Here is a 27,117-nt window from a genome sequence, read left to right on the forward strand (position 1 = left end):
ATAGCTAATGCTAACACCAATGAGTCATAGTAAAAAGGACATATTTCCATGTTGTAAATAGAACCAGTTATAAAACAGCTTACATAAGATTCTGGATATGAAACCTTAAGGTGCTTGTAAACCCTTACATATATCCCAGTGAAGTTAACAGCTTCAGATTATACACAGAGATGAAACAAATCCTGCTACATACATTTTACTTGTTTAACTGTTGTTTACAACTCTTCAAAGTGATGATTTGTGATAAAAATTATTCTGCATCTGTGAGGAGTACAGATGAGGGGGTGGAGACCTGCAGTTATACTGTGTGAGAGCTGATTGGAGGAAAGGGACACCCCCCTCCCCACCAGATAGGTAGAGGAATGAAGGACCATGCAGAGCTGTATTCTGAATAGACAAGCGGTGTGCTCATCTCCCTCCTGTAGCTCGTGTTATCTCATGTGTCGGGAAAACTTGTCAGAAGTGACTCATGCTGATAACAGAGAAACTAAGCACCAGAGTGAAACGACACTAAAAGCTTTGGAGAGAGACAAGTAAATACTACAGATATATGTGCTTAGTCCAAATTTAATGACTGGGGTTAACAAGGCTTACTAGATCTACTGATTACCAACAATACAGCCCTGATTACAGATGTGGAAATATGGGGCAATTTAGGAAACAGCGATCACAGGTCAATTAGGAAACACAAGGAGAACACAAAGACACTGAATTTCAAAAGATCCAACTTCCCTAAACTATGAACCTTGCTAGAAGATTTAAATTGGGATTAAAAAACACGGGGGAGAGATGGGTTTGCTTTAAGTGCATATTAAATAAGGGCATTAGCCAGTGCATCCCATTGGGAAAAAAATGTAAAAGAGCAAACAAAAGTCCTGGACGGATTAACTCTAATGTAAAAATGCATTTAAAAGCAAAAGAGAAGGCCTTCAAAAAATACAAGGCTGAGGAATCATCATCAGCATTCAGACTTTACAAAGAATGCAACAAGATATGTAAGGGTGCAATTAGGGTGGCTAAACGAAAGACACATAGCGGAGGAGAGCAAAAAAAATCCCCAAAAATTCTTTAAGTATATAAACAGTAAAAAAGGGAGGACAGACCATATTGGCCCCATAAAGAATGAGGAAGGACATCTGGTTACAAAGGATGGAGAGATGGTGAAGGTATTAAATGTATTCTTCTCCTCGGTCTTTACTGAATCGGAAGGGCTTCAGTAAACAAAACTGCAGTGTTTGTCCTCATGAGGGTACTTAGGGAAGTCAGTCAAGTAATTGCCAGACCGTTGTTCCTAATTGTTACTGACAGTCTACTGACTAGAATGGTACCAGCTGATTGGAGAAAAACCAATGTAGCACCAATATTTAAAAAAGGGCAAAAATACATCCCTGGGAATTACAAACCAGTTAGCTTAACATCAATAGTATGCAAGCACTTTGAGGGAACGATAAGGGACTATATACAAGATTTTAGTCATGAAAACAGTATCATTAGCAGTAATCAGCATGGATTCATGAAGAATCGTTCTTGCCAAACCAATCTATTAACCTTCTATGAGGAGGTGAGCTGCCATCTAGATAAAGGAAGGCCCGTAGACGTGATGTATCTGGATTTTGCAAAAGCATTTGACGCAGTTCCCCATAAATGTTTATTGTACAAAGTAAGGTCCGTTGGCATGGACCATAGGGTGAGTACATGGATTGAAAACTGGCTACAAGGGAGAGTTCAGAGGGTGGTGATAAATGGGGAGTACTCGGAATGGTCAGGGGTGGGAAGTGGGGTCCCCCAGGGTTCTGTGCTGGGACCAATCCTGTTTGATTTGTTCATAAACGACCTGGAAGATGGGGTAAACAGCTTAATCTCTGTATTTGCAGACAACTCTAAGCTAAGCAGTGCAATAACTTCTCCGCAGGATGTGGAAACCTTGCAAGAAGATCTGAACAAATTAATGGGGTGAGCAACTACATGGCAAATGAGGTTTAATGTAGAAAAATGTAAAATAATGCATTTGGGTGGCAAAAATATGAATGCAATCTACTCACTAGGGGGTGAACCTCTGGGGGAATCTAGGATGGAAAAGGACCTGGGGGTCCTAGTAGATGATAGGCTCAGCAATGGCATGAAATGCCAAGCTGCTGCTAACAAAGCAAACAGAATATTGGCATGCATTAAAAAGGGGATTAACTCCAGGGATAAAGCAATAATTCTCCCACTCTACAAGACTTTGGTCCGGCCTCACCTGGAGTATGCTGTCCAGTTCTGGGCACCAGTCCTCAGGAAGGAAATGGAGCAAGTACAAAGCAGGGCAACAAAGGTAATAAAGGGTCTGGAGGATATTAGTTATGAAGAAAGGTTGCGAAAACTGAACTTATTCTCTCTGGAGACGAGATGCTTGAGAGGGGATATGATTTCAATTTACACATACCATACTGGTGACCCCACAATGGGCATAAAACTTCTTTGTGGAAGGGAGTTTAACCACTTCAATACCAGGCACTTATACAGCTTCCTGCCCATGCCAATTTTCAGCTTTCTGCGCTGTCGCTGTTTAAATGACAATTGCGCGGTCATGCTACACTGTACCCAAACAGAATTTTTATCATTTTGTTCCCACAAATAGAGCTTTCTTTTGGTGGTATTTGATCACCTCTGTGGTTTTTATTTCTTGCTAAACAAATAAAAAAAGACAGAAAATTTTGAAAAAAATAAAAACTTTGCTTTTGTTTCTGTTATAAAATTTTGTAAATAAGTAAGTTTTCTCCTTCACTGATGGGCACTGATAAGGCGGCACTGACAGGCACTGATAAGGTGGCAATGATGAGGTGGCCCCCACGAGCGGGCACTGACAGGCACTGACAGGCACCGACGATGGGCACTGATATGCGGCACTGATGGGCACTGGTAGGCGGCACTGATGGGTGGCACTGATATGCAGCACTGATGGGCATTGATGGGTGGCACTGGTGTGCACTGATGGGCACTGATAGGCGACACTGATGGGCACTGAAAGGCTGCAAAGATGGGTACTTATAGGTGGCACTGATAGGCGGCACTGCTTGGCACTGATGGGCACTGATAGGCAGCACTGCTGGGCACTGATGGGCATTGATACGTGGCACTGACGGGCACTGATACGCGGCACTGATATGCGTTAGGCACTGATTGGCATCTCTGGTGGCACTGGCAGTGGCATTGTGATTGGGCACTGATTGGCAGCTGCCTGGGCATTGATTGGCAGCTGCCTTGGCACAGATTTGCATTTCCCTGGTGGTCTAGGGGGGCATACCTGGTGGTCCAGTGTGGATGGCCATCCTGGTGGTCCTGGGCGGCATGGTGGTGGTCCTGGGTGGGATCCGAGGGGGGTAGCACAGACCCCCCTGTCAGGAGAGACCTGCCGATCGGCTCTCCTCTACTCGCGTCTGTCAGACGCGAGTGAGGAAATGCCGATCAACGGCTCTTCCTGTTTACATCGTGATCAGCCGTGATTGGACACGGCTGATCACGTGGTAAAGAGCCTCCATCGGAAGTATAGGAGGCTCTTTACTGAGATCGGTGGAGCGGTGTGTCAGACTGACACACCGCACCACCAATCGCCGCGATGCGTGCCTGCCCAGTCAGGATAACTGAACCACCGCCTGGCCGTCATTCTGCTATAGGCTGGGCGGGAAGTGGTTAATAAGACATGTGGCCACTCACTAATATTAGAAAAAAAGAGGTTTAACCTTAAACTGCGTAGAGGGTTCTTTACTGTAAGAGCTGCAAGGATGTGGAATTCCCTTCCACAGGTGGTGGTCTCAGCGGGGGGAATTGATAGTTTCAAGAAACTATTAGATAAGCACCTGAACGACCGTAACATATAGGGATATAAAATGTAATACTGACATATAATCACACACATAGGTTGGACTTGATGAGCTTGTGTCTTTTTCAAGCTCACCTACTATGTAACTATATGGAACCACTTTAATGTACAATTACTGATCAAGCTTACATGTGAAAATATATATTTGCCCCTTCTTTAGATTTAATTTTTGCCTTTAACACCTTGGATTGAAGTGAACCTTACTCAGTTGTAAACATTTAAAAGTAAAGATTCTGTCTAACAGCAGACATTGCAAGATGCCCTATTATATTAATAGTCAAAAAAGCTTCTTCTGTGCACTCAAGTTTCACTTTTTTCTGGGGCCTGCCATCGCCTTTCCAGCAAGAGTGCTTTTCTGGACAGGGAGGCAATCTCACTGGACAATGGAAATGCGGTTGTCATGGCTTAGCCAATAAGGCCGAGGGAGTCAGACCATAGTAATAAAGTGAAACTATATAAGAGAGGATCACAGAAGATGCTATTTAAGGCTAATAAAGATAACAGCACGCAACCTTTAGTGTTATGTAATGCTTAGTATCCCATTCTTCTTCTGCTCTGATTGTGGGTTCTCCTGGATGATACAGTGTGGCACTCTCAGAGAGTGGCTGTCTGCATCATTATACTACGAATGAAGGGCACACCAGCGAGCCCCCTCATGGGGCAGGCCAATGATGCCCTACATTCAAAATATCTCCTATTTCTTCAGTCTTCTTGGTTGACTGATGCAGGGAATTTATTAGACATGTGGAAAAGAGGACATATTATTGAGAAAAATAAGTATTGTTAGGGACACCTACGGATTGAACATAAGCATTGCAGCTTGGGCTGTTTTTTTATTTTGAATACCTGATGGGTGTTGTTCAGAAATGGGCCCAATTTTAAATAGAAATTTCAGAGTCTAACATGTGTGGCCAGCTGCAGACTTTATTTCATCATGTGTAAAAATTAGATATGCACTTACCATTTTCTGAGGCCATACAATTTTTTGAGTTTTTAATCTGAATGAAGAGATCACAAAATACTGACGCATTTTCTTCCCCAAGGCAGTCAATAATATCCAATAATCTTCTGACTTGTTTCCTGGGCCCTGCTCCATGGGTGACCTCCTCAAAGTCATCTTTTGTCAGTAATTTTTTTTGTCTTGCCTGGTCAAGAATAGAATCAATACAATCTTCTAGTTCTTCCACAAGCTCTACACGGTGCTTCTGTAAAAACAACAGTGAAGATTCCCTAGAAAAAAAAAAAATTGGATTATCAACAAATTAAACAATTCAGCTCTTGCATCTGTATACCCCTTATGGACTAGAGCATTTTTTGTAACCACAAGACCAGCCTGTGTCTCTCTTGCTGGCCAAAAGAGACAAAGCCCCCTATACTCTCATTGTTCAGTGGCAGCACAGCCCTCGGAAGGCATCCCTGTTATTATGCATACACCCCTGGCACTGGCTTCTCCTCTAATTACCTGCAGCGCTGAGGTGCTTTATTGAAGCATCACAAGCCCAAAGCTCTGATCTTGAGAGCATTTAGCTACCTAGCTCCTGACTCTTGCCTAGTAAGTTCTTGTTTGCCATGGCTTGCTGTTTGGATTCATCTGTTACTGACCCTTTGCGGAAATACCAACTACTCTTCTGGATTGCTGCCTGCCTTTTGACCTCAGTCTGTTTTTAGATTATGCTTTTCTACTACTTGCCCTGACCTCAAAGTGTTTCTGGTTAATGCTGTACCTGTTACCTGCCCTGACCTCAGATAGTCTCTGGATCATGCTTACCGTCTACCACCATCAGCCTCTGAACATTTGTGTGGATATTCTCCTGCCATGCTATGCCTCAGGTCATATCATCTTGATTATTCTTTCCTGCTTCCTACACAGAGCCCCATGTTCCAACAGGCTGAAACTACAGCATTGTGAATCAAGTACAAGAAGGCCTGCTTGCCTTAAGGAAATGGGGGCTTTTTAAGGTGAAGCGGGACATGGCCTCCATGGCAGTGTCCTGCTTCTGCATATTAGCCTTGAAAAAGGCCAGAAAAAAAAGTTACAAAATTCAGCAATTCAGCTCCCCTAAACCTAAGGAGATCTGGACGCCATGTTTGGGATTCCTGGATTTACTGCTAGGACATCCAGTGAACCGAACATACAGATATTGCATCTTAAAGTTCCACAAGTAACGTACACAAGTAACGCCAAAAAATACCTGGTAAAAGCACACTAGAATGCAATGCAGTATACTCGCCTAACAAGTAAAAATTTATGTCAAGAATGCAGCAAATTCCCCTTTTTACCCTATATGTCTATGCAAGTATCTGTCCACATGTAAAATTTTAGAAGCTACAGTATGTCTCTTTCAGCCTTGATTTAAAAAAAAGTCCTTTTTGTTATATCTAATCTTTTTTATTGGTGGGGTAATACAGCAGCATTTGCCATAAGGTACAAGTATGAAAAACTTACTTCAGGGTTTAACCTTCTCCAACACTGAAAGCTCTGACGTCCCCTTCACTGCTCCTTAGTCACTGCTGCCATCATATACATTTCTTCTTCTGGGCCTGGCATCATCTCTTTTCAGCTTTAGGATGGCCACTGATCATTTAAGTTCTATGCTAGAGCACTGGAGTTACTTTGTCCCCACACTTTGCTCCATTCTCAGCATTTTGCAGATGCAAGGAATGAGCTAAGAGCGAGAACTGCACTGCTCATGTGCTGCGGACAATGCACACAAGAAAAAATTGCTAGGAGAAAAGGTGTGACGTTTTTTGGCAAAGGAGATTTGCAAAGTCTCTCCTACCAAAATACTCTACCTGCTAGCAATTTTTTTTAAGCGGGACTAAACCCATCAATTTAATTGTTTCCCAAAACATTACATTCAAGGCATGCTTCGAATGATAATTGTTATGGTTGATTGTGTGCTCAACTGAACTGTCAAACCATCATATAGCTGGTGTCACATGTACACCACCATGGCAACTGCAGACCAAACAAAGACTATGATGACAGCCTCCTTGGCTGTAAAGAATAGGAGGGTTTAGTTCTGCTTTAAACAGTCTGATAAACGGGGGGGGGTAAACTGAGATCCTTTTCTGATCTCAAAATTGCCTACTCACTACCGGGTGAATGTTGTTTCGATACTACCAACTTCGACATGCGTATAGGAAACAGTTCCCAGTGCAACTCATACTGAAATCAGACTCTGTGGAGGGACTACTTACTGCCAAGATCATAGATAAACCCCTCTCCTCCCTGTATTTCCACTTGTCCATAGCTCCTTTGAAGAAACTTGAAAAAACCCTAGATAAGTGGAAATTAGACATCCCAGATCTGTCAGAGGAGGGATGGGAGACATGTGTATCTTCCTTTGTAACTAACATGATCCCGGCCAGAGTCGATTCATGCAGGTCAAGTTCCTCCACAGAGCCTACTACACTCCAAAGCGGTTAACAATTATGAATCCTAACACCCCGGTGGCCTGTCCTAGATGTGATCAGAGCTCCGCCTCCTTCTTTCATATGATATGGTCCTGTCCCCGCCTTTAGTCAGAAATAGCTGACACCCTTAGCCGGATTACCTCCCTGGAGCTGGGAACAGACCCAAAAATGATGCAGCCAAATGTTTTTGACTCTAGGGTAAAGGGCAAATATACTGGACTATTCCTGATTTATGCTACTTTTTATGCCCGCACAGAGATATTCCTCTATTGGAAGGACGCTACGCCTCCCAGTGTGTCCTCATGGCGCCTAACACTGAACTCGGTGTTACCATTGTATAAGCTTACCTATGTCAACTGAAACCGCCCTGACAAATTTGACAAGATGTGGTCGGGATGGATAGATGCCTGGGGCACAGAAATGGCGGATGACCACTGAGATATTGCTGCTGGACCTGCCCTGCAATAGTGTACCACTGCTATGATCTTCTGTCTAATCATTGTTTGAGCTCAGAGAACTTAGCAAAGTAGATGAGGTCCCTCCTTCGCTCCCCTCCCCCCCCTCCCCCCCCTTTTATCTTCCGCGTATCCTGCCTTTCCTGAATCCCCCCCCCCTCCCCAGGACCTCCTTAAATAGTATTGCTGAAATTTACTACCTCCGAACCCATATCCTAATGTGATGTAACTTAACAGCTCTGCACATCTTTCTTCTGTTTAAATGCGCATCCCAATCGTTCTGTGACAATATTTCTGTGAACAACTGTGTATATGCATCGCTTGTACTGTAAAAATCGAATAAACATTTTTTTCTTGTAAAAAAGAAAAAGTCTGATAAACGCAGTCTGATAAACGCACAGCTAAACTGGTAACGAATGTGAGTCAGTATGACAGTGTTGGGTTAGTCCACCAGGCCAGTAATGCACAAAATCATGGGCTTGCCAGTGCCAGGTTTAGGAGTACAGAGCTTAGGAGTAGAAGCTGCCCCGGGCACATTGTGGGAGGGGGGTGCCAGGTTGCAAGCATGCTGAAGAACCTGTGCACAAAATACTTGGGCTGTTACAGAACTCTACACCCCAGCCTCTGTTGCCGCTAAAGCCTTGCCAAAAACAGAACCAAGGATGTGCCCATACCTCTCGCCGGCTTCCTCTCTATGGCAGCAGCCACACCCCTTTTCAGAAAGGAGAAGCGCACGGGGTTACTGTCAGGCTGGCCAGCTGGATCGGGGCTGTAACACTAGGAGCTTCAGTACAGCTAGACGGAGCAAGCAAGATAACATTACTCTGCCGCTCCAATTACTGTTTCCTGCCCAGCAGACATCAGGGCTTAGCCCAGGGCAGACTGAATGTAACAGAGGACAGATTCCAGACTTCACATTCCAACACCTGTGAGTGACAACCTGTTCTGCCTTCCAGACTGTTTAATGTTGTACTGTAAACCTGTACTGCACCGGTTTACTTAACCACTTCAATACCAGGCACTTAGACACCTTCCCGCCCAGACCAATTTTCAGCTTTCAGCGCTGTCGCAATTTGAATGACAATTGCGCGGTCATGCTACACTGTACCCAAACAAATTTTTTATCATTTTGTTCCCACAAATAGAGCTTTCTTTTGGTGGTATTTGATCACCTCTGCGGTTTTTATTTTTTGCGCAACAAATAAAAAAGACCGAAAATTTTGAAAAAAAACAAGTTTTTCTTTGTTTCTGTTAAAATTTTTTTGTAAATAAGTACGTTTTCTTCTTCAATGACGGGCACTGATATGGCTGCACTGACGGGCACTGACTGGCACTGATACGGCGGCACTGATGGGCACCGATGAGGTGGCACCAATGAGGTGGCACTGATGAGGTGGCACTGACGGGCACTGATGATGGGCACTGATAGGCGGCACTGATGGGCACTGATAGGGGGCACTGATGGGCACTGATAGGTGGCACTGGTAAGCAGCACTGATGGGCACTCATAGGTGGCACAGATGGGCACTTATAGGCGGCACTGATGGGCACTCATAGGTGGCATTGATGGGCACTCATAGGTGGCATTGATGGGCACTCATAGGTGGCACTGATAGTTGGCACAGATGGGCATGGATGGGCACTGATAGATGGGCACTGATGGGCACGGATGGGCACTGACAGGTGGCATGAATGGACACTGATGGGTAGCACTGACGGCACTGGTTGTTTGCAGTGATGCCCCTAAGGGTGGCATTGTTGGGCATCACTGCAACATAATTGTGCCAATCAGTGCCCATTTGTGGGCACTGATTGGCACTGACTGGGCACACTGGGCACATGTGGATGGCCATGGGGTACATACCTGGCCATCCACATGTTGCCCCTTCCCTGGTGGTCCTAGTGGCGATCCCTGGTGGTCCAGTGTGGTGATCTGAGGGGGGGCTGCGCTGATAAACAATCAGCACAGACCCCCCCTGCCAGGAGAGCCGCCGATCGGCTCTCCTCTAATCGCGTCTGTCAGACGCGAGTGAGGAAGAGCCGATCAACGGCTCTTCCTATTGACAGCGTGATCAGCCGTGATTGGACACGGCTGATCACGTGGTAAAGAGCCTCCGCCGGAGGCTTTTTACCAAGATCAGTGTAGCGGTGTGTCAGACTGACACACCGCTCCACCGATCGCCGCGATGCGCGCCCCCGGGGGCGCGCTGCGGCATGTTATCCTGCTGGACGTCATATGACGTCCAGTCAGGATAACACAACCACTTCCCGGACGTCAATCCGCTATAGGGCGGGCGGGAAGTGGTTAAAGAAAAAGTAAAAATCTTGAACAGGGCAGGAATGTACTGGGACTTCTCAGGCTCTACATAGATGTTTTCTACATACACACTATATCTTATTTAAAAAAATAGATATTTTTAATAAGATATAGAGATTGATTTACTAAAACTGGAGAGTGAAAAATCTGGTGCAGCTATGTATGGTAGCCAATCAGCTAATAACTCCAGCTTGTTCAATTAAGGTGGGAGTAAACCCCCGTGCATGAATGTTACCTTTGGGTAAGCCTATAATAAGGCTTACCTATATGTATTGTAAATCTTTCCTAAACATGCACTGTTTAGGAGATATTTACTGTAGATGCAGCCAGTGCCGTAAATGAGTATGTGATGCATACTAGCACATTATGACATTGCCTAGTAAATAAACCCTGTGGTGTATATGTAAAATACATCTATGAAGAGCCTGAAAAGTCCCAGTATATTCCTAACCTTTTCAGATATATGAACGTAAACGGCAAGGGATGTTATGCCATAATATAGCCCAAGTCTTGCAGGGGTTTTGCACAGAGCGGCCCCGATACCCCTTTCCTGTGGTCCCCTGGTGGCGCTTCAGGCCCCTCCTCTTCATTGGGTGCCCCAATGGAGACTCCATTCCAAGGGGCACCCGTGTGGGTGTGCTCCCCGAGTCATGATGCTCCGTCCATTGACACAGACAGCAGGACTTGGCCCCGCCCCCTGCACCCGTGTCACTGGATTTGATTGACAGAAGCGGGAGCCAATGGCTCCTGCTGCTATCAATCTATCCAATGAGGACCCAGGACACGGGAGACGGGCTAGAGCTGCTGGGCTCGTACTCATCGCTGGAACGATCGGGTCCGGGTAAGAAAAAGGGAGGCTCTGGGGGGCTGCCACAGCAGAGAAGGTTTTTCACCCTAATGCATTAGGTGAAAAACCTTGAGAATTTACAACTCTTTTAAGTAGTTTTACCTTAATTCTCAGCCCCTAGACTAAATGAGCATTTAACCCATGTAGTACAGGAAGCCGCACTGCAAACATGGATTTTGTTTCCTGCAGTTGGTATTTAACCCTTTATCATTAAAGAGAAAGTTAGAGAAGACAATTGGGTCAGACGGGTACATAAATAGGTGGTTCTATGTATATATGTGAGTATGTATGCATACCTCCCAACCGTCTTTCCCTCATTCGGAACAAAGTCCCCCTGTCCCTTTTTCCTCCTCATTTGTCTCTCCTTTTGGTCTAATATATATATATAATATATATAGTTTTATATAAAATGCACCACTTATCTATCAAAAAGTCTTTTACAGTGCTAAACCTTTCATATATTTTCTAAATTGCAGCATTTGTAAATTCCAAAAGCCAATATAAAGGAATAGTAGTGGTAAAAAAGAACTCTTATGGGTTTAAAGCAGAGTTCCACACAAAAAATAGAACTTCCGCTTTTCGGAACCCTCCCCCCCCTCCGGTGTCACATTTGGCACCTTTCGGGGGGGGGGGAGGGGGTGCAGATACCTGTATAATACAGGTATTTGCACCCACTTTTGGTCATAGACTCCCGCGGGGGGTCCTTGCCACTCCCTCCCCCCCCGCTGTCTGCTGGGAGACACAGGTCCCAGAGACAGCAGGGACCATTCGGATTGCGCAGCGCGACTCGAGCATGTGCAGTAAGGAACCAGGAAGTGAAGCTGCAAGGCTTCACTTCCTGATTCCCTTACCGAAGATGGCGGTGGCAGCACCCGATGACAAAGGGTCGGTTCGGCCTCGGGTGCCGACATCGCGGGCGCCCTGGACAGGTAAGTGTCCTTATTTTAACAGTCAGCAGCTGCAGAATTTTTTGAAGCTGCTGACTTTTAAAGAAAAAAAAATTTGGTGGACCTCCGCTTTAACCAATCATTTTTTTTGTACAGTTCTGCTTTAAGGGAGGCATGGCAGGGGGCGTGTCCTGTACCTACATACTTTTACTAATAGGTGTCCCTCACTCCCATTTCAGAAGGTTGGGAGGTATGTGTTTGTGCATGTGTATATATGTATGTGTGAAAAGCCTCATTGGGGGTGCTGCTGTGCACTAGGATGTATATACTCCTGGTCTCTGCACTCCGTATTTTACCCACTCTTAACTCTTGCACATGGTATATAACATATTCCTTACCCCTGCACTCTATACGTCATTTGCTCCTTATTATTTTTGCTCCTGACTCTTGCACTTTGTAATTTATTCAGTCCTTTGCACTCTACACGTAGGTATAATGATCAGGTGCAGTTATCAGGCACGGGTTAGACGATAGGTCATGCACAACACTGGCGGGTGCAGTGTGGCATGTTTGTCCCTTGTCCCAGCACTGTGTACAAGCCCTGTGTCCTTTCTAATTCCATTTATATAGTGGCTGAGACTTGAATTGCCACACAAACTTCAGCCCCCAGTCTTTGGGGTATGGGTGATGCAGCTCAAGACATTTGGCAAAGCAGGTAAGGAAATATAGTAAATAAAGTAACTGCATTTTTTTTTTCTTTTTAATGTTATTTTTTTTAGATATGAATTGTTAATTAACATGAACACAGCTTCCCTTAGTTTACTAAACTCAGTGAACATTCACCATGCTACGTGAACAGCATCTACTGATTTAGTAAATCAGCCCTACATGTTCCTTTTGGGAAACAGTGTGTTTCTAAATTCGGTTTTTAGTCCAATAAGCACAGCAAGCACCTTGATGCTGTTTCTGCTGTTGTTTACAAACAAATTATACTATGTGAAAATAAATTAAGGCCCCTTTCACACTTGTGCAACCTGAAAGTCGCACGATTTTGCAGCGATATTTTGCAGTGGTTTTTGCCATGATTTTGCTGTGCTTTTGATGCGTCTTGAAGCAATGACTGTGTAATCTTGAGCTCTAAGGACCTCAAGTGCCATCAAAGTCGGACTACAGTAGTGCAGGCACTACTTTGAAGTCCCTGCAACTTGAAGTCGCACAGATATGAATGGTACTCGTTGAAAATCATGGGGTACAACTTGTCATGCAACTTTGCAGTCCCAAGTCGCAGGACAAGTCGCACAAGTGTGAAAGGGGCCTTAGTCTACTATTCTTTCTTGGGGTTTCTTTGAGTTGAACTTCTAAAAATATGACTCCTTAAAATATACATTATTCATTTACTGAGAAAAAGGTGTCCTAAAAGAACACTGTATTCAAATACCATATTATCGCATCCTGTCAAAGATTATTTTTATGTAATAGATGTGTGTATGAGTAGACAATCTGCCTTAGGCCCCTTTCACACTTGTAAGACACGACTGCGGGTCTGCGGGAAGCTTATTGGAATCTGGAAGCCCCCTTTAACCCCCCTGGCGGTATTCCCGAGTCTGGCTCGGGGTGGATTTTACATACCAAAAGCGGTATCCCCGAGCCAGACTCGGGCTTGCATCGCAGGATCCAGGAAGAGCATACTTACCTTGTCCCCTGGTTCCTGCGATGTCTCCCCGCTGTGATCGGCGAGCCGCTGTGTCTCACTCGATTCACAGTGCCGAGCTCCGTTCCCTGCGAGCGTTGCGACGCACGGGGACGGAGTTCGGCGGTAAATTCAAAAGTGAAACACATAGTATAGATACAGCATACTGTAATCTTACAGATTACAGTACTGTATCAAATAACTACACATCCCCTTTGTCCCTAGTGGTCTGCCCAGTGTCCTGCATGCAGTTTTATATATATAAAACTGTTCTTTCTGCCAGGAAACTGGAGATTGTCCATAGCAACCAAAACTGTCTCTTTACATCAAAAGTGGTTTTAGACCAGCTAGAAAAAAGCGATAATAAATTATAATCACTTGCAGAATTGAGCGATAGTGATTTGTGGAGAGATCCGTCATCAAACAATAAAAGTAATAAAAGCTAAAATTCTGCAACTGTGCAAATTTCAGTGTTTTTGATTTGATTACATTATTATATAATTTTTATTATTATTATATTATTATGTGTTTTAATTATTTATAGTTATTTATTATATTATAATTTTTTATTTCGTTTTTCAAACTTTATCATACCCGGGATGTCTACTAGACTCTTGTTTGGACAGATTTAAGTGAACTATTCCTAAGAATTACAGGCCTACAATATGAAACGCCATATTTCTGTGCAAAATAATTGTACCGCTTTCAGCACCTAAAATCTGAAATAATCATACCGCCAGGGAGGTTAACAAAGGGGGCCCTGCCCCAAAGCACCTTGTCCCCATGTTGATGAGGACAAGGGCCTCTTCCCAACAACCCTGGCCATTGGTTGTCGGGGTCTGTGGGCGGGAAGCGTATCGTACCCCTTTAACAAGGGGGCCCCCAGATCCCGGCCCCCCACCCTATGTGAATGAGTATGGGGTACATTGTACCCCTACTCATTCACGTAAAAAAAGTGTCAAAAATAAAACACAGTACACAGGTTTTAAAAGTAATTTATTAGGCAGCTCCGGGGTCTCTTCCGACTTCTTCTCCCCTCTCCGGCTCTTCTCCCTCTTCTGGTGACGTCTTCTGCCTCCTCCACTGATGTCTTCTGCCTCTGCCGGTTCTTCTGGGGGCCTTCTTGTTGCTCCGCAGATCCCAACAACCATTGGCCTGGGTTGTCAGGAAGAGGCCCTTGTCCTCATCAGCATGGGGACAAGGTGCTTTGGAGTGCCCTGCCCCAAAGCACCCACCCCCCCATGTTGAGGGGATGCAGCCTGGTACGGTTCAGGAGGGGGGCGCTCACTCGCCCACATCCCCTTTTCTGACCTGCCGGGCTCTGCGCTCGGATTAGGGTCTGGTATGGATTTTGGGGGGGCCCCACGCAGTTTTTTTGGCGTGTGGGTTCCCCTTAAAATCCATACCAGACAAAAGGGTCTGGTATGCTCTTGGAGGGGGAACCCATGCTGTTTTTTTTGTACATTTTGTGTGGAGTTCCCCTTCAAGATCATCAGAGCACAAGTCGCATGCCAAAGTCGGATCAGTTAAGACGGCGATCCGACTTTGATCCAACTTCAGTGATATTCGATGGCCTGAAGTAGGATCAAAGTCAGACCAAAGTAGTGCAGGGACTACTTTAAGTCGGCACGCCTTGAAGTCATACTAATATGAATGGTAGTTATTGAAAATCATGGGGAACGACTTGTCATGTGATTTTACAGTCCCAAGTCGTAGGACAAGTCAAGTGTGAAAGATGCCTTAAGTAGAAGTGTCTTAACTTTAGTTTTGCATGGCTGCAGTCAGCCAATGACTAGTCTGTGTCTTGTACAGCTTCCCCTAAATTCAGCCTGGCTCAGTTCCCCCTTCTGTGAGTAGGTGGCACTGTTACCTGGTATTATTGTCTTACAGTAGGTCTAGATCAAGGTTTTTGCAACTGGGGTACCGCAGGAAAATTACATAAAGCCCTGTACTGTCCGATCATTGTAGATTTTCACTGTTAACACCTGTGTACCAAACAGCAGGAGAGATCACATCCAGAATTCTCCCGGCTCTCTTCTCCTCTATGTTGTTCTCTGTACGTTTGCTGGCAAAACTGACAGCTATGCAAGCCGCCGCCCGTGTCCTACCAACTGATTATGTCAACGGTTGCTAAGGGGAGGTTGGGCGGCTTGCATAGCTTTCAGTTTTGCCAGCAAAAGTACAGAGAACAACATAGAAAAGACCAATATATAATGATCAGTCGGTATCGGGCTGTGTGTAATTTCTGTGGCAAGGGCAAAGAGGGGACTTTAAGAGGGGGGTATTTTTGCTAGTTGGGCAAATTTTGGAGGGGATTTGTGCTAGGAGGAGAGTTTGTGCTGGGGGGGAGGATTTAGGATTGGGGGGATTTGTGCTAGGAGGTGAGACTTGTGCTGGGGGTATTTATGATTGAGGGGGAAATTGTGCTAGGAGGGAAGATTTGTGCTGTGGGGGGTTAGGATTGGGGGGAAATTGTGCTAGGAGGGCAGATTTTGCTGGGGCGATTTAGGATTGGGGGGATTTATACTATGAGGGGGTGATTTTGGAGGGAAGATTTGTACTAGGAGGGGTGATTTGTATTAGCAGGGGCGCCTGTGGAGATTTACAACTTTACAATGTTTAAATTTGCCTTGCAAACTACATTTTAGGGCTTTTTCACACCAGGTGCAGTGCGGTAACGTGTGTGAAAATATGCATTTTCTTGCAAAATGCATTGCCTTTTACAGATGTATGTGGCTGCCATTAATGGCACCGCCACACAGCCACCAACTGCATGTATGTTTGCACCTACTAAAATGCATGGTATCACAGTTTTATTACTTAATTTATGAAATTATGCCAGCATATTTTTGCGTGTTTCACAAGCATAGAGCAGCCCAATAAAAAATGCAACATGCATGAATAGGCAAAAAAACGCTCACGCTCGGATGCACCTCCTTGCCCAGACTGGATTCTGCACAGTTCTAAAGGGTACCTCGACTGAAATAAGGTTGAAAAACACTGGTCTAGATTATGAATATGCATATATTTTCCCAGCCCATCACTAGGAGTTTTCTGTGCAGTGGTGCATTATGGGAAAGGGTATAAATATTTGGCAGTGGCTGATGCATGCTATCTTCCTCCCTTGCATATAAACTGGCTATATTACATAATCACAGAACAAACATAAAACAATTCGTTGTTTCATAAAACAACGCACATATATTATTTATAGAATCCCAGTGGCACTAACAATCATAAGTATGAAGAAGAACTGAAACATTTCAAGTAAACTTGTCACTTGAACATCTAAAAAATAAGCATATGTAGAAAAGATGCAAGTGTATTTAAAATGATCAGTTGGTGCAGAGTTATAAGCATCTGGAGTTATGTATATGCAAATCTCAACTTTTCCTGTAAAAGTCAGCCCTTTTTCTGCTTCTTGAGGCCCCTTGTATGCATATATGCAGCCTCACTGAAGTGGGTCTTATTTTGGCAGACAGTATATATATGTATACCTGTGTTTGTCCTGGCAGCGTGCTGCACAGCTCGTTCCCATCGCTGAGAGCCCTGGGTCCCGTACTAACAATCAGGAACTGGAAAGCTCGGTTCCCAATCACCTGATCACTGTGATAGCCTCTGAATGGCTATCACAGTGAACAATCACTGTAAAACCCGTCCCTGCGTATGCTTACTCTTCTGAACAGAGAGTAAGATACATTGTATCTTTCTCTCTTTGCCAGAAGAGAAAAACGTGAATAAAACAAGTGTGTGTAAAATAAATAAATACACAAATAAATAAAAAAATAGCTGACTCAAGGTTTGATCTAGGTCAGTGCCAGGGTTAGAGTTAGGGTCAAATTTAGAGTCAAAGGTCAAAGTCAAAGGTCAAGGTCAGCATATTTTAGGTAGAATTTTAAAAAAATAGTTATCAGTGTCGGTTAGAGTCGGTTCACACTGAGGCAGCACGACTTGCAGCGCGACTGCCTCAGGCGACCTGAACACGACAGCAACGGCGACTTGCAAAACAACATCTATATAGAAGTCAATGCAAGTTGCCTCAAGTCACCCCCAAAGTTGTACAGGAACCTTTTTCTAAGTCGGAGCGACTTGCGTTGCTCCTATTAGAACGGTTCCATTGTACAGAACGGGACGTGACTTGTCAGGCGGCTAAGTCGCCTGACAAGTCGTCCCTGTGTGAACCGCCTCTTAGTGTCAGTGTGTCTTAGGTAGAATAAAAAAGAAACAAAATGTGCACTACTGTTTCTGGGCCCTATTACAGGTACAGACAGCAAATAACATACAAATATGTGGTGTCACTGCGGTTGTCAGGAGTAGAATTGTTTTTGGGGTTGTTTGTTGGTGATAGGTTATGGAAGTAGCAAGAAAAAAGACAGCACAATTTTTAAATATGATAATTTTTTACTATTTTATGCCAGTTTTAGACCACTGTGCGTAATGTAAATCCACTGTTTCACTGTTGTAAGCAACCATTTTTTCTGAATGAAAACTATTCATTCTGTGTTTACTATTGTGGTTAGCTGTGATTGGCCACAGCTAATCACATGGTACAGACAAGCTGTGATTGGCCATGTCTGTACCATGTGATCACTGTGACCAATCATAAAAATCAACACAATATTACACAATGAATGGCATAACTGGAAGCCATTAATTGTGTACAATTGTCATGTGATCTGCTGTGATTAATCACAGGGATCAGATGGTACCAGCAGCGGTCTGGTACACTGATCTGTCATACGCTGTGTCCGGTTGACACAGCGGGTGACAGATCGCGCTGCAGCGCAGCTTGTCATATGATGTTCACCCAGAACAAGAGAGCTCCCGCCCAGTCATCTTTTGACTATGATAGAAAGGTACTTACTATCTGTACAATTTGCATTTGATTTTGTTTCTAGTGTTATAAGTAAAAATTGTTTTGGTTTACTCAATTTTGTTTTTCGCAGATGTGCACATTTTGACTTTACAGAGCACAGTTTTATTAAAACCTTTTTAATTTAGGGTGATGACCCATTCGCACTATGCAGTATTTTAAGACGCCTGTCTTCCCTTTATACACCATGAAATATACTTTTTTCAGTAATGATTCATTTATATTAACTGGCACATGTGACAAATAGAGTTAGTTCCCTGAAATGAAAAAAACAAAAACAAGTGAAACAAGAAAGGAGTAATGGGCATATAGCCTCAGTCATCTTGCTGTGTTTCACTGGATTTTCTACGAAAAACCACAATTGTAAAAAAAAAAAAAAAAAAAAAAAAAAAAAAGCAAAAATTATCTTTTCTACTTCCTGTTAATGTTGGCAGAGGATTCTCATATCCATTCAGATTCCCCACTGCTTCCTATGTTCAGTATTGCACTTCCCTCTACTGTGGCTTCTTCTCCCCTGACTCACTTATCCTGTCTGTCTGCTCCAACATTCTGAGCCTATTCTTCAGGTGTTTTCCTCAATTCACTCCCTCCCTTACTTTGTTCCTGCTCATTATTCAGGTTCTCAATCTTAACTTCTCATCTTACTATCACTGATCTCTTCATCTGCACACACTGTGTTGTTTTTACTTGAAGTCAAGTGTTATGAGTATTTCCCTCTTCTTCTCTCTCTGCTCATCCCAAGGTCATCAATCTCCCTCCTCCTATCTCCTTCTTCCCAGTGTCATCAGTGCTCCCCACTTCTGCATCAGTCTCCCTCCTTCTATCTGCTCCTTCTCCCCAGGGTCATCAGTGTCTCCCTCTTCTACACTCCCTGATTCTTTTTTTTGCCCTTTGTGTCATAAGTGCCTCCCTCTTCTGCATTCTATGCTCCTTTTTCCCCAATGTCACAAGTGTCTTTCTTTTCTGCCCACTCTTGCTTCTTAACTCTAATGCTCTCTAATGATCACTACTGCCTATGCTCTCCCTTTTTCACCCAAGTCATTTAACCGCTTGCCGACCGGCTCACGCCGATATACGTTGGCAGAATGGCTCTGCTGGGCAAAACAACGTATGGGTACGTTGTTCCCATTAAAAGCCACTGGGGGCGCACGCTGCATGGCGGGGGACCCAATGCACGTGGCCAGCGGGTGAGGTTCCTGCCGGCCACCCGCGATAACGGGCATGAGAGATAGCACAGGGATTTGGGTGTATAAACACCCAAATCCCTGTTCTGTCAGGGGAGAGGAGACATATTGTTTGTTCCTACTAATTAGGAACAACGATATGTCTCCTCCCCCAGTCAGTCCTATCCCCATACAGTTAGAACACATCCAAGGAACACGAATTTAACCCCTTGATCACCCCCTATTGTTAACCCCTTCCCTACCTGTGACATTTACACAGTAATCAGTGCATTTTTATAGCTCTGATCGCTGTATAAATGTCAATGGTCCCAACATGTGTCAAATGTGTCCGATCTGTCCAGTACCACTAAAAATAGCAGATCACCGCCATTACTAGTAAAAAACAAAAAAAATAATAAAAATGCCATAAATCTTTCCCAACGTTTGTAGACGATATAACTTTTGCACAAACCAATCAATACACGTTTATTGTGATTTTTTTTTACCAAACATATGTAGAAGAATATATATTGGCCTAAACTGATGAAGAAATTTGTTTTTTAAAAACATTTTTGGGAATATTTATTATAGCAAAAAGTAAAAAATATTGTTTTTCTTTCAAAATTGTTGCTCTTTTTTTTGTTTATAGCACAAAAAATAAAAACCGCAGACGTGATCAAATACCACCAAAATAAATCTCCATTTGTGGGGAAAAAGGACGCATTTCGTTTGGGTACAGAATTGCATGACCACACAATTGTCAGTTAAAGCAACACAGTGCCAAATTGTAAAAAGTACTCTGGTCAGGAAGAGGGTAAAATCTGCCGGGGTTGAAGTGGTTAAAGAGGACCTTGACTTTAAAATCTGTTGCCAAAAAGGGCAACAAAATGCAAAGGACTAGTCACCATTATTGTCCTTGGACTCTTTGCTGCTCTCCTTTTCCCCATTACTGACTTATGATTCTTTTTTCTGCACTATGTCTCTGTTCAGACATAGCCATCTTGGTGCAGCCATCTTTGTTTTCTCATGTCAGAGCTACCCTCTTCATCACTGGTGATTTGATGGTCAATAGAGGAATTTTCAAGCAGTAACAGGATTAGTGCAGAAAGCACTGACCCCCAGAATGAAATAGGAGCAAGGAGATCCTTGCACTGCAGCTTTCTTTTTTAGTAACTGTGAGCAGTACAGTGGTGACATCACCAAATATCACTCCATCTCTCATGAGCCACAGTCTCAAACAGCAGTGGCCTCTCATAGTGTAGATATTCAGCTATAAGGCTCAAGACACAGTGTCTAAACACAATTATCTCCTGTGTACTATCTCACATTTACAATGTGCCCTCTCTCTCCCTCTTCCAGAACTCATTGAGAGAAAGAAACCACGTATGGACATGGTCCCATTAAAAAAAAATTCCTGAGGCCACATTGAAAAGGAAGTAGTTGGACAGGCTGGAAATTCAACAGGGTTCTAATATTTTTAGTAGAAACTATTTTTTTTTTTCTGTCATTCACTCATGTAGAAAAAAAAAAAGATCAAATAGAAATTATTATGATTACAATAATACTTTAACCACTTCAGCCCCGGAAGGATTTGCCCCCTTAATGACCAGGCCATTTTTTGCGATACGGCACTGCGTCGCTTTAACTGACAATTGCGCAGTTGTGCGACGTTGTACCCAAACAAAATTGATGTCCTTTCTTACACACATTTTTTGCGCTATTAACAAAAAAAGTCGGACAGTTTTGCTATAAAACATATCCAAAAAAATATATATATAAAAAAAGAATTTATTCATCAATTTAGGCTGATATATATTCTTCTACATATTTTTGGTAAAAAAAAAAACAAAAAAAAAACGCAATAGGCATATATTGATTGGTTTGTGCAAAAGTTATCGCATCTACAAACTTCAGGATAGATTTAGGGACTTTTATTTTTTTTTTATTGTTTTTACTGGTAATGCCGGCGATTTGCGATTTTTAGTGGGACTGCGACCTTGCGGTGGACAAATCTGACTCCAAATTGCACTTTTTGGGGACCAGTGACATTATTACTTTGATCAGTGCTATAAAAATGCACTGATCAATGTAAAGGGAAGGGGTTAACACTAGGGAGCGATCAAGTGGTTAAGTGTGTTCCCTGGGTGTGTTCTAGCTGTAGGGGGGATGGGCTCACTGGAACATGACAGGGATCACTGGTCCCGATCACTAGTCAATGTCATTAGGCAGAACGGGGAATTGCCTTGTTTACATAGGCAGTTCCCTGTTCTGCCTCTGTACACAGCGATCGCGGGTTGCCAGCGGACATCGAGTCTGCGGGACCCGCGGGCACACTCCAGCGGCATGCGTGCCCGTTATCCTGCTTGCACAGAGAGATGTAAATGTACGTGAGCAGGTTGGCAGGTGGTTAAATTGCAATAACGGAAGCCAATAAATACAAATGTAGCAGAAAAAATGCTTCATAACACTGGAAAAATGAAATCTAATATAAATACTTAATTACTATACTCATGTAAGCATAATTGTAAAGGTAATAATATCAAATACAAAATATATGAATTCAAAATCATATAGTAACCAAACTTTGAGGGGGAGTAGTATGACTGGTAACAAAGTCTTATGCCCCGTACACACAGTCGGATTTTCCGACGGAAAATGTGTGATAGGACCTTGTTGTCGGAAATTCCGACTGTGTGTGGGCTCCATCACACATTTTCCATCGGATTTTCCGACACACAAAGTTGGAGAGCAGGATATAAAATTTTCTGACAACAAAATCCGTTGTTGGAAATTCCGATCGTGTGTACACAAATCCGACGCACAAAGTGCCACGCATGCTCAGAATAAATAAAGGGATGAAAGCTATTGGCCACTGCACCGTTTATAGTCCCGACGTACGTGTTTTACGTCACCGCGTTTAGAACGATCGGATTTTCTGACAACTTTGTGTGACCGTGTGTATGCAAGACAAGTTTGAGCCAACATCCGTCGGAAAAAATCCTAGGATTTTGTTCTCGGAATGTCCGAACAAAGCATTAGGCTCGGTTCACACTGCCGCGACTTGGGATCCACCTTGTGAGACCCCAAGTTGCGTGACATGTGAAATCTCATGTTAGTCAAACACAGCTGTCTTAATTAGCACTACTGAAGTCGCTCTGACTTTAGAAAAGGTTACTTTACTACATCACGGTGACTTCTATCCGACTTGTGCCCATAGACCTTAATAGAAGTCGCCTCCAAGTCGGATACTTGTCTATATTGATGTGATGTGGATCCAACATTACAGGAAGATTACCCAGGCATTCCCGAAAGTTGCTTCTAAAGTGGCATTAAGTCGCATCAAAGTAGGCATTCCCGAAAGTTGCTTCTAAAGTGGCATTAAGTCGCATCAGAATAAGGAATTCACGAAAGTTGCTTCTAAAGTGGCATTAAGTCGCATCAAAGTAGGAATTCCCGAAAGTTGCTTATAAAGTGGCATTAAGTCGCATCAAAGTAGTACTCGGACTGCATTCACACTTCACACTTCAGCATATTGAATCGTGGGCTAATTTTGCAGCGATTCTGCCCACGATTTCAAAGCGCCGATGTGTGAATGAAAAATCAGGGGGACTCACATTTGAGATGCCATTCATCTGAATAACACCTAAAATCACAGTGCGGGTCCGACGCGATTGTCGCGCGATAAATTGCACTGCAATTGCGGCAACCCGCATTGCGTGAAGCTTGTCGCTCAAAAAAAAGTTCAAGAGCTGCTTTTGGGTGACATGCTTCACATGATGAGGGTTGTTGCGATTGCAGCGTGATTTATCGTGCAACAATTGCGGCAGACCCACACCGAGATTTTAGGTGTCATTCAAATGAATGGCATCTCAAATGTGAGTCCCGCGATTTGTCATCCACACATCAGCGCTTTGAAATCGCTGACAGAATCATGGCAAAACTGCCCATAATTTAAATCGCTAAAGTGTAAATGCAGTCTCAAGTTGCCAGGAAGTCGCCTGTCAAAGTTGCACCGTAAGTCGCTTAACTTTCAGGTCGCAATAGTGTGAACGGAGCCTTAGGCCTCATGCACACTGGACATTTTTGGACGTTTTTACAGCAGCTGTTTTTGGCTTCAGATGTTTTTTTTTCTACAGTCAATAAACTCCCCATCATGTTATCCTATGTGTCCACGCACACATAGACTGTTATCATCCGTTTTTGGCTGGGGCATTTTTTGACTTTAAAAAACAAAACTATTGTGTTCTGAGAGGAGTTATTCAGCTGTTTTCAGCTGTAAAAACGCTCTAACACCAAAAAACGCTGATAAACGCTGATAAACACTCAAAAATGTGGCTCACCAGCGTTTTTGATCAGTTGGAAAAAAAAAGAAAAGAAAGTTTAAAAAAAAAAAAACGCTAAAAAATACTAACATGGAAAAACGCTAAAAACCGCTAGTAATCGCTAAAAAACCGCTATTGGAAAAACGTTGAAAAAACTCACTGCAAAGCTACTGGCATTTTTATAACGTTATTTTGACATCCAGTGTGCATGAGGCCTTAAACTTATTTGAACAGGATTCCAGTGGATTTTTGTGTTTATTGTGCCAGTGCATGCACTTACACAAGATAAACATAAAGTTCTTACATTTAATCTAAATGTAGTGTTTGTGTTCAATTTGGTGTGTGCTAAAACAATATTTTTTTATTATACTGTATATTGGGATTGCAAGTGAAACCCCAGACAAAACATTTGTTTTTCTAATTTTAATTAAAATAAGGATAGAAAATAGTAGAACGTTTCAGGTTTTATTGCTGTGGCGTGTTGGGGAAATTCACTCTCAGTGTTTGACCTCAGGACTGTTGTCACCGAGAGAGGAAATGAAAAAGATTCCAAAATCCTTTAGCTGTAAACAGAACAGGTGGTGAAGAGCAACTTTCTAATTAAGAAACCTGTTCTAATGACATTTGTCAAAGGGAGGGATTTCCCCATATTTTAGGGAGATTTCTCTTCTCTGTGTCCTCTCCAAGAAAGAAGATGAAGGAAAAAGCATCTCAACAGGAATACAGTCAGTAATAAATAGTTATGCATAGGGTCTTCAAAAAGTTTCTGCACTTTTTTTAATTTGATAGAGTTTAAAAAAGTGCGGAAAATGTTTGAAGAACCTTCGTATTTCACTATGTCAAATACTAAAATAAATAAATATTTTGTTTGGATTTGGATTTTACTACTGATTTACAGGTGCACTAAAAAAAAAAAAAAAAAAAAAAAAGTTTTCCCTGGACTTGCTCTCTTATCACAAATATAGGGTCTTAATGCAATTGAGTAAGGAATACAGATGATACGTTAAAGTGTAAGTGCACCTTAACACTAAAATCTCTACATCTACAGTCATCCATGATCGAACACTAACCTATCTAGACCTGTAAAGAAGAAACCAGTATATTATATACCTTTTCTGAAACCGATCCGACCCTGTCTCCAGTGGTGGAAGCTCTGCATAGGACACAGCCGACAACGGCTGTGAAATGAATGAGGAGGGACGTCACCCTTAGACTTACTGTGGAGCTTCCACTGTCGGCTGCCTCCTCTGCACCCGCCTCCACAGCGAAGCGCGGGATTGGACCGGATCGGCTTCAAAAAAGGTATGTATGCTGATTTCTTCTTTACAGGGCTAAATAGGTTATTGTTAGATCGTGGATGTCTGTAGATGTAGGGATTTTAGTGTTAGGGTGGACTTCTACTCTCCACCATGATGCATCTATAAATATTTACATACAATAAAGCAGTGGCATCCCTTCTATAAGGGGTGCACAGGTACCACCCCCCCCTATCCATGCGTCCGGCCTCTAATCTACATGCAGGGCGCCAGATGCATGGATTTCAATGGTGGGGGGGGGGGGGTTAAGCATGTGATTAGAGCCAGACGCTCTAATAGGCTTCGAAAGCAACTCCGGTTGTGTGACACTAGCTAATGAATATTTGCTAGTGTCACACTAATTCTTTTTCTGGCCAATCAGAAAGTGGGTCTGAGACCTGTTTCCTGCTTGGCCGAAAGGAGAAGCTACTCTGGCCGTCGGGAGGAGGAGAGAGGAGACGCAAGAAGATGCAGGGGAAACTACCCGGCTGGCCATCCCTCGCCCAGATGGAAGCCCGAGGAGAAGCTATGCTGGCCACCATGAGGAGGAGGGAGGAGACGCCAGGAGAGGAGAGCGACCTACTAGGGGGAGGTGCAGGTGACCTCGACCGGGGGGGGGGTCTGCCTGTCTGCCTGTGTACTGTTTGCTGCCCCCCCCCAAACAAAATACCACCGGCCACCACTGCAAATAAAGGAATGGGAGGCTCTGGCAGCATTATTTATTTTACACACATTTTTGTAGAATTTAGAAACATACACATGGTTTAAAACAGGTCTTTGTTATTCTTGGTGAATAGTACAGTTTTTATTGTAGACTCTGGACTTTTGAGGAATTTGGAGACCATCAGGTCATAAAAAAATAGACCTAACTACCCCTGGCTTGCTGTAAACACAGGCAGTTAATCATATTTTACATCACCCTCATAAAACAGTAGCATGAACTTCTATTTGAGCTCTCTAAACAAACTTGCCAGTGGGAAAGGAATCATAACTTCCCTTTCCTACTCCCGAGACCTGCAATCACGCTTTCCTTAGTCTAATTATTCAGCCGAATTACAAAGGTTTATTAAACCCTACTGTAAGAAACAAATGCAGTACTCCTAGTCATTTACAAATTTGAATATACATTTTAAAGAAGTTCTTTTGAAGTCACTATGGAGTTGATTTACTAAAGGCAAATCCACTTTGCACAACAAGTGCACTTGGAAGTGCAGTCGCTTTAGATCTGAGGGGAAGATCTAAAATGAGTGGAAGCTCTGCTGATTTTATCATCCAATCATGTACAAGCAAAAATGCTGTTTTTTATTTTCCTTGCATGTCCCCCTCGGATCTACAGCGACTGCACTTCCAGTGAACTTGTGGTGCAAAGTGGATTTGTCTTTAGTAAATAAACCCCTATGTCTGATGTAGAATTTTGTCTCTCAAGAGAGCAAACATTACGACACTCGAGTCTTGAATGTAAATGCAATTCTTCTCTAACATGACATATCACATGACACTTACTCTCTGCTATGCCAATTGTTTAACACGGTGTCCTTCCCTCCACTGCCTGGCAGTTCTTCACCCATATATTGTGCTGGAAATGGAAGTCTGATCGGTTGATGATGGTAGCAACCAGGCTTTTGTGTCTCAGTCCAAATAGGATCGTCCTGGTTTCCTAAGTTCAGAACTCAGGAGAGAAAAAAAGAAATCATCAGTGTAAAACTATGCTTTCCTCTTTTCTAGCACCTCTCTCGAATCATGTGACAGACTCATTCGTTGTCCACCTGACACACCCAGAGCTGCCACAGTGACTCATTTTAAGCTCATAAAGGAATGCAGTATGAACCACTTCACATAATCAAGATAAGGTGACAACTGCATATATCTACGCTTGTGGGTTGAGGTGAATTTAGCATTATTAGTTTACTTTTTAGTCCTAGCAGTACTATGTCTAACAGAAATCTTCACTATTATCCCCTTCCCACAGTGTGTGCACATATACAGTGC

The 27,117-nt window shown here is 43.2% G+C and overlaps 1 protein-coding gene across 2 annotated transcripts in view; it reads right to left on the reverse strand.

Annotated features, from left to right (window-relative positions):
- LOC141110302 (NACHT, LRR and PYD domains-containing protein 3-like) overlaps positions 1 to 26,890 on the reverse strand; it is a 110,528-nt gene extending 83,638 nt beyond the window's left edge. For both annotated transcript variants that reach the window (XM_073601603.1, XM_073601598.1), the window contains exons 1-2: positions 26,632 to 26,890; positions 4,824 to 5,092 (exon numbers count right to left, since the gene is read on the reverse strand). In XM_073601603.1, coding sequence (XP_073457704.1) covers positions 4,824 to 5,092; positions 26,632 to 26,696 — 334 coding nt within the window. In that variant the 5' untranslated portion in view covers positions 26,697 to 26,890. The remainder of the gene's footprint in view (positions 1 to 4,823; positions 5,093 to 26,631) is intronic.
- Positions 26,891 to 27,117: the final 227 nt, after the last annotated feature.

The sequence above is a fragment of the Aquarana catesbeiana genome, linkage group LG01, assembly GCF_042186555.1.
Source record: "Aquarana catesbeiana isolate 2022-GZ linkage group LG01, ASM4218655v1, whole genome shotgun sequence".
In the NCBI taxonomy this organism is placed as follows: Eukaryota; Metazoa; Chordata; class Amphibia; order Anura; family Ranidae; genus Aquarana; species Aquarana catesbeiana.